The following is a 9,208-nucleotide window of genomic DNA, read 5'->3' as shown; positions in this document are numbered from 1 at the left end:
GAGTCATTTTCTTTTTGTGCCTTATAATTCAACACACTCATCGGTAAAATTTCCACTCATTTCTTATTTTTATTTTCCTAAAATTTTCGTTGCGTCTTGCAACTTTTTCAATAGTCTTGACTCTGTCCGTTATTTACACTGCGTTCCTTTTTGTTTGTTTGTGCGCATGTGTGTGGGTCAGTGTGTGTGTCTATGCATGCATGTATGTATGTATGTGTGTATGTATGTTTGCATGTGTATGTATGTATATATGTGTGTATACATATGTATGTATGTGTGTGTTTGTGAGCGTGTGTTTGTATATGTATGCACCTCTGCCTCCTTGTGTGTGCATATCTGTGTGTGTATGTGTTTTGCAACTATGTATCATGTTTGTATGTATGGATGTGCATCTCCTTGTGTGGACATGTCTCCACACAAGGACGCATATGGAGACATGTGTCCACACATATAGAGATGCACATCCATACATACAAACATGGTGCATAGTTGCAAAACATACACACACATACACACAGACATGCACACACAAGGAGACAGAGGTGCATACATATACAAACACACGCTCACACACACACATACATACATATAGGATCTTTTCATTTTGAAGGCCAGATTTTCCGAGTTGACTAAACAATTTGAAACTTCGTATACTGGTAGAATGTATCAAAAGAAAACATAATTGTAAACCAAAATGAAAGCGGAATTGTAATTTCTAAGTTTAACGTTGTTTAATAATTCGAATTTTAACCAATGGTATTCTTTCTTTCGACTTCATATCATTTACTGCCTCTCAATATATATGCATACATACACATGTATACATACACTACATACATACATACATATATACCCACACACACACACATACATACGTACATGCATGCATAGACACACACACACACACTGACCCACACACATGCGCACAAAGGAATGCAGTGTAAATAACGGACAGTCAAGACTATTGAATAGGTTGCAAGACGCAATTTTAGGAAACTAAAAATAAGAAAAAAGTGGAAATTTTACTGGTGTGTGCGTTAGATTATAAGGCACAAAAAGAAAATGACTCTCCCCAGACACAACAGAATATATCTTATTTAATTCGTAATGGAATATAAGGATTAATGATTTTTATCAGGTAGTCAGCATGCTATAAAAATGTTGGTACTACTTAAGAAGAGTGGTCCCGGTGCGCGCACTCGCGCTAGCTAGTGACTGGTCGATCCTTTGTGTTTTTGTTTTATTTACTTTGTTTTAAAAAAATCATTTACTTTGTGTAAAAAATTATTTATTTTGTGTTTTATTTACTTTGCTAGGTAGTCGTTTGTAGGATCGACTAGTCACAACTAGCTAGCGCGTATGCGCAAGTACGCGACTGCGCGCACCGGGACCACTCTTCTTAAGTAGTGCCAAAAATTTATAGGTAATTTATACATTAACTTAATACTATACAACCACATGGTTGCGTGGCACCTTGGGCAAGTGTCTTCTTCTATAGCCTCGGGCTAACCAAAGCCTTGTGAGTGGATTTGATAAACGGAAACTGAAAGAAGCCCGGCGTATATATACCCACATCAGTTGTCAACTATCAGGACACAACTTCCTGAAAATTCCACGCTTTCCGAAATTCACCATCACTGCTCTTAGCATGCTTGTCCACCCTTTTCTTTTTGTGGTTCTTGTGTTCACTTGCCTGTCTTTCACTGGGTGCGTACGCGCGCGCCCATGTGTGTAATGAAGGCACTTGGCTTAGTACTTATGGTATTCAACTCACCATCGTAGAGTCCTGAGTTCGATACCCGCCGGTGCGTTGTATCCTTGGACAAGACACTTTATTTCCCGTTGCTCTAATCCACTCGGTTGGCAAAAATGAGTCGTACCTGTTATTCAAGGGGCCAGCCGTGTCGCATTCTATACCACGCTTAATCTCCCTGAGTACCATGTTAAGAGTTACGCGTGTCTGTGGAGTTCTTCAGCCACTTGCACGTTACTTTCACGAACAGGTTCTTCCGTTGATCGAATTAACTGGAACCTCGTCATCGTAACCGACAGAGTGCCGGTGTGTGCCAGTCTTTCTTTTCCTGTGTACAGTGCATGTAATTCTTTCATTGCAGTCTTCTTTTACCTGACTTATGCCCCACTTTCTGTCCTTTCTTTTGCCCTTTTCCCGACGAATTTTGTTGCACATGAATTATTATTACTCCTTATTATTACTCCACGCGCGTAAGTGAAAGCAGGGTATTGTAATCACTCGTCTTTGTCTGTTTGTCTACTTGTTTCAGTTATCTGGCTGTGGCCATGCTGGAGCACCGCCTATAGTCGAACAAATCAACCCCAGGACTTATTTTTTGTAAGCCTAGTACTTATTTTATCGATCTGTAAATGGGCCACCCTGTGATGGCCTTCCAATCAGAGGGACTGTTGATCCGCTCACCTAGTCATCATTTGAAAGCTAAAACAATGTGAAGCGCATTGTGACCAGCGATGTATAACAACATTCAATAGTCTGGTCGATACCGTGATATATGAACACACACACAATGGGCCTCCTTCAGTTTCTGTAGACGAAATCCACATTGGATTCCTGATTGGAATAAAATTTGTTGAAAAAAAGCCGCAATAATTATGCACCAACCCAATAAAATAAGTTAGGAGTTATGACTAAACTAAAATTAGAGCTTGAGGAATAATTGCTGTGTTTCATTCTCCAAGAAGAGAAAATTTATTTTTGCTTTTTTAAGAAACAGCTTTTCATTATAGAAAAGTTATATTTTCTTAAATATAAAACATTTTGGACCAGGTTTAATGAGAGGATAACTAAATCTGATCTTTTAAGAGTATCTCTGATGCCTTTAAATTAGGCGAAGTATTATATCTCTTAACCCAAGAGTCTTGTGTGTGTGCACGCACACTTGAACATATATACCTGCATGAATGAATGTATGTATATGTGTGTGAGTGTGTTTATGTCCCCGTTGTTTTGATATTGCATGACACTTGTAAATGAGTGTCATTGACTTCCAATATTCTACAAAAACATGTCTGGCGATGGAGAAATATTACTTTGCTAGGAAACAGAAAAGGTACCTGGCTGTGGAAAATCAATTCCAATAAACACCATCCAACCCATGCAAGCATAGAAAAGTGGATATTAAAACGATGATGATGATGATGATAAACTGTAATCTAGTCATTGGTGCAGTTTCATGACAGAGTGGAAGACCCACTTTAAATCTCTATGTAATTGCTTCAGTCTCAATGCAAACCCTCAGATCAAGTTACTTAATGAAAGAATACCATTTCCAAAATAGAAAAAAATGGAATACTTTTATTTACAGAAATATTAAAAGCCCCAAACTTCTACTTTGCAGTTGCTAAACTCACTTTTTCCACAAGTATAGCAACACAATTTGATCAAATGAAGCTTTTTAATACAAAATCCAATAAAACTGTTTTATGAAAACCATAAAGAGACCATCAACTGTTGTTTTGGCTTTTGACTTTCTCAATTTGTTTCTCTCGATGTCTCTCCAAAAAGCGTTGGAATGACTCCCTCTCTCGGTGCTCTTCATCATCTGTAAAGTAAAACAATAAAGAATTCAATTGATTTGTCTAAAGAGAAATCTCAGACTATACAAATTAAGGAGCGAGGAGGGGGGGGGGGCTTTTACAGATTAGTAATGTTCAGTCGTATATAAGTAAGATTAATGAAGGTTTTAAGAGTTGTAGATGTGTATAGATTAAGAATGTCTGAGTTTTGGAAGGCGGCACCAACAACAGAACCCAGGTGACATACACCGTAAAATGTTAACCCTTTCATTACCAACCTGGCTGAAACTGGCTCTGTAGTACAAATGTCTTGTTTCCATAAGTTTTGAATTAAATTCTTCCACCAAACCTTAGTCACAATTTATGTTCCTAACACTAATTGAATGATAACTAAGTTATTTTACTAAATTCTTTGTTATATTTAAAGTAATTAAAAGAAACACAGAACATCTCAAAAACAGTAACGAAGGGTTATGACAAACAAAAAAGTTTGTAGAACAAACTTTAAGAGAAAACCAGGTCCAGTCTGCAAGTTCAAAAGAACAGACTAATAGATTTACCATTCGAATTAATAAGCAGTAGCCCAGCACCTGAACACATTAACCGAATTTGTGACACACATACACACGCAGAAGTTTGGTAAGTGCTAATGCATGAAGCACTTAGCTCTTGAGTCACTCTGTAACTTCTGCCAATTAAATAAAATACATATTCTCACGTATAAGAGCTTTTATCATGTTTGTAAGTATGTGGCGGAACTTGAGGCAACCCGGCACCACTACACAAAGAAGATTGACTCAGTGGAACAGAAGAACTACTGGGAGGGGCCACAAAAGACTCAAGCTCTACTCCCTGGAGAGAAAATGAGAAAGATGTGCAGTGATACACATATGGAAGATCCTGGAAAGATCTTGTGAAATTAGAATTTTCTTACTGTTCAATAAAATTTCATCAAACTATTTCTCTGTCATTTGTGATTTTATATACAGGGTTGGCCAAAAGTCACCTGACAGTAAATCAAAACCATTTAAATTCCAAGATTTATTTATGTTTAACAAGTGAATGAATTTAATAAAATCATCTAAATGTTAAAAATCGTGAAAATTGTTCAAACTGAATTCCTTCTTGAGCGACACATTTTTCCATTCGAGTCAATACAGAATTACAGACATTATTTATGGAATTTTGATTTACTGTCGGGTGACTTTTGGCCAACTCTGTGTATGTGTATGTGTGTGTGTGCATGCGTGTGTGTATGTGTGTGTGTGTGTTTGTGTTTTGTTCCCAACCATTGCTTGACAACCAGTGTTGGTGTGTTTATGTCCCTGTAACTTAGTAGTTCAACAAAAGAGACTGATAAAATAAGTACCCAGCTTTAAAAAAAAGTAAATAATAAACATTGGGATTGATTTGTTTGACTAAAATTGTTCAAGGTGGTGCTGCAGCATGGCTGTGGTCTACTGACTGAAACAAACGAAAGATATAAGATTACCAATAAAATCATCAGGATCTCCGGTATAATCTTCATCACTGTCACTTTCCACAACCCCTGGGGTGATTGCAATCCCTGGGTAAGGTTTACCAAATGTTTCTGCAAAAGACAAACATAATGTAAATGATTTCATCTGTTACATCTGGATAAAACAACACTTTAAAATGGGCTGATGAAGAGGCCACTATGTGGTCACTTAATTTGCAAGAAACAGCAGCCAAGTCATCCTCAAATCAGACTGTGCCAATATTAAAAGATGGAAGAATCATCATCTTTATTTAATACTTGCATTAGTCAGATGGAATTTGTTGAGACAGATTCTCTAAGGCTGGATGCCCTTCCAGCTGCCAACCCTCAACTGTTCCCATGCAAGATAATATTTTCCAGCAGCTGGACATGTTATTCATGGAAGAAGGGAAACAACATCACTTGTATGATAAGATGATGATGATCATCATTTACAATCAACATGTGATATCTAGACAAGGGCACACACACACACATACGACAGCTTCTTTCAGTTTCCATCAACCAAATCCACTCACAAGGCTTTGGTCGGCCCGAGGCTATAGTAGAAGACACTTGCCCAAGGTGCCATGCAGTAGGAATGAACCCAGAACCATGTGGTTGGTAAGCAAGCTACTTACCACACAGCCACTCCTACCATCATCACCATCACTGCCAATCATAATCATCATCATCATCGTCGTCATCATCATAACCATCATCACCACCACCACCATCATCATCACCATCATTGTTTTAACATTTTTTTATCCCCCATGGCTCAAATGGAATTCGTTAAGGCAGATTTTCTGTAGCTGGGTGCCCTTCTTGTTACCAACCCTCAAGTGTTCTTAAGCAAGCTAATATTTTCCTATCACTGAAGATGTTATTTACATTATTTACATTTGATGGATATTTCTCCTCATCTTGTTTGTTGTTAACACAATGTTTCAGCTGATATACCCTCCAGCCTTCATCAGGTGCCTTGAGGAAATTTCGAAGCTGGTGAAGGCCGGAGGGTATATCAGCCAAAACGGTGTGTTAACAGCAAACAAGATGAGGACAAATATCTGTCAAATGTAAATAATACTCTCTTTTACTTGTTTCAGTCATTTGACTGTGGCCATGCTGGAGCACCACCTTCATTCAAGCAAATCTACCCCAGGAATTATTCTTTGTAAGCCTAGTACTTATTCTATCAGTCTCTTTTGCTGAACCACTAAGTTACGGGGACATAAACACACCAGCATCAGTTGTCAAGCGATGTTGGGGGGACAAACACAGACACAGAAACATATACACACACATACATATATACGACAGGTTTCTTTCAGTTTCCGTCTACCAAATCCACTCACAAGGCTTTGGTTAGCCCGAGGCTATAGTAGAAGACACTTGCCCAAGGTGCGACGCAGTGGGAATGAACCCGGAACCATGTGGTTGGTAAGTACATAATTCCTCATCTCTTAAATATATAACTGGACTGAAGATGTTTTCACCAAAGGTTGAAAATTAATGATACGCCTTCTTTGACAATGACACACATTTACAATTATCACACGATCTCAAGGCAAGGACATCATCATCGTCATTTAATGTCCGCTTTCCATGCTGGTAAGGGTTAGACGGTTTGACTGGAATTGGTAAGTCAGAGGGCTGTACCAGATCCAAATCTGATTTGGCTTGGATTTTGCTATGGCTGAGTGCCCTTCCTAACACCGACCACTCCCAGAGTGTAATGGGAGCTTTTTATGTGCCACTGGCATGGGTGCCATTTATATGACACCAGCAATGATCACGACTAGACTTGGCGAGTCTTCTCAAGCACAGCATATACACATATATTCACACACACACATACACACAAACAAACACACACACACACACACGCAACCAAGATTTAAAAACTGTGCTCTCATTTCTGCCATCCTGTTCCACTCCCTACAGCTACCCTTATGTACGTCTACATCTCCCTCCCCACACACCCTACACATCATCCACCTACTTCCTGAGCCATTTTTACCCCTCACACCTACCCCATTTCCATACTGATATCCCCACCCCCATCAACAACACATTCACCCTCGTACATCATTCACTACATCACTTCCACCCCCATCTCTAATCACCCGTCACTCTCCCCTCACACTCTTATGAAACAAATAACCCCCCACCCACTCCTCATCCACTCTGTACCCTCACATAGGCTCACCTCCTTGTACCTTGAGGGTTCTCTGGCACCCCATCACTGCCATCTTGATGGCAACGATGGTGATGATAATGGTGATGGTGGTGATGATTGTGGTGATGGTGGTGATGATGGTGATGATGACGGTTATGATGATGATGATGGTGGTGATGATGATGGTGATGATGATGACAGTTGATGGTGATGATGATGATGAAGGTGACAATGATGATGATGATGATGACAATGTTGAAGATGATGGTGATGATGAAATGACAATGATGATGATGATGATCTATTTGATAAAACTATGATAAAATTTGATTTTTGCCAGCCAAACAAAAAATTACAAAATTTGCAAGAAGCAAAAAACAAAACAGAAAAGGACCAAAAGCATCACAGACACACAGACTCTTACCTTTGATATCCTCCGTAGCCATGTCATCTTTCACTCTTTGCAGTTGTTTCTCTTTTTCTTTTTCTATCCGGGCTTCATTTTCTTTCTGTAATTTATCATACATTGGCAGATATTCTCTGCAAAAGAAAGCGATTTACCAGTGGGCTTTGAGAAGTTTAATGGTGGTGGTCAGCAACGATGGATTGTCCATCATTTCCAAACAGGAGCGAGCATTCATGGCTGAGGGGTTTAAAAAGCTCACTTTGCAACCCAGCGGTTTTGGGTTCAGTCTCACTAGACAGCAGCTCGAGCAAATGTCTTACACTGTAGCCCTCAGCTAACCAATACCTTGTGAGTGAATTCAATAGATAGAAACTGTATGGAAGCCCAAACAAGTGTGTGTGAGCGTGTGTATGTGTGTGTGTGCATGTGTGTGTGTCAGTACGTGTATGTGCACATGGGTGTGTGTCTTTCAGATTATTCACCAATTTACAACTGGTTATGGTTTACTTACATCCCTGCAACTTAGCAGTTCAACAGAAATAGACTGTCAAAATAAATACTAGGCTTAAAAGAAGTATTGATGGTCAATTTTATCAACTAAACCTATTAAGAGTGTGCTCCAGCATGGTCACAGTCCAATGACTGAAACAAGTAAAATGGAACAAAAGAAATCTACATCCAACACATTCAATTAATGTGTAAGTGGCTGAGTACTCCACAAACCCATCAACCCCTTAATATAATCCCTAAACCATATTAGAATGAGACGATATGTGACAAGGCAGGACCTTTGAATTACAGCTACAGTCTATCTGATAGGCTTCCACACAGTTTCCATCTACCCAAATTTTACTTACATTGCCAGAGCGACTAACTGGCTTCTGTGCCGGTGGCATGTAAAAGGCACCATTCGAGTGTGATCATTACCAGCATTGCCTTACTGGCACCTGTGCTGGTGGCATGTGTAAAAAGATTCGAGCGAGGTCGTTACCAGTACCACCTCACTGGCACCCGTGCCGGTGGCACGTGAAAAGCACCCACTACACTCTTGGAGTGGTTGATGTTAGGAAGGGCATCCAGCTGTAGAAACTTTGCCAGATCAAGATTGGAGCCTGGTGGAGCCATCTGGTTCGCCAGCCCTCAGTCAAAATCGTCCAACCCATGCTAGGATGGAAAGCGGACGTTAAATGATAATGATGATGATGATCAAGACTTGGATAAACCCGAGGTTATGGTAAAGACACATAGCAGAGATGCCATATATGTACTTGTACTTGGGGTTAGTGGAGCCAACAGTGACCAACAAGTTCACCATGTCCCTGATGACTGCTGACCACGTCCAGCTGAAGCTGTCATTCACTGTTGAGGTATAGTTTCAGTGGCAATACATATTCACCTGTGGTCGCCGATCACATACTCTCTTACTGGTTTCAGTCATATGACTGTGGCCATGCTGGAGCACAGCCTTTAGCTGAGCAAATCGACCCCCAGGACTTATTCTTTGTAAGCCTAGTACTTATTCTCGGTCTCTTTTGCTGAAACACTAGGTTACAGGAACTTAAACACACTACCA

General features: G+C 39.7%; 1 protein-coding gene across 1 annotated transcript in view; it reads right to left on the bottom strand.

Annotated features, from left to right (window-relative positions):
* Positions 1 to 3,303: 3,303 nt before the first annotated feature.
* The window catches only part of LOC115214473 (GPN-loop GTPase 1), a 40,683-nt gene continuing 34,778 nt past the window's right edge, over positions 3,304 to 9,208 (bottom strand). Inside the window, exons 10-12 of the mRNA XM_029783674.2 lie at positions 7,654 to 7,769; positions 5,042 to 5,140; positions 3,304 to 3,575 (exon numbers count right to left, since the gene is read on the bottom strand). Of these exons, the coding sequence (XP_029639534.2) occupies positions 3,478 to 3,575; positions 5,042 to 5,140; positions 7,654 to 7,769 (313 nt within the window). The 3' untranslated portion in view covers positions 3,304 to 3,477. The remainder of the gene's footprint in view (positions 3,576 to 5,041; positions 5,141 to 7,653; positions 7,770 to 9,208) is intronic.

The sequence above is a fragment of the Octopus sinensis genome, linkage group LG1 (assembly GCF_006345805.1).
Source record: "Octopus sinensis linkage group LG1, ASM634580v1, whole genome shotgun sequence".
Classification (NCBI taxonomy): Eukaryota; Metazoa; Mollusca; class Cephalopoda; order Octopoda; family Octopodidae; genus Octopus; species Octopus sinensis.
Note: the sequence above shows the minus strand (reverse complement) of the source record. Positions and strands in the feature narration are given on the sequence as shown.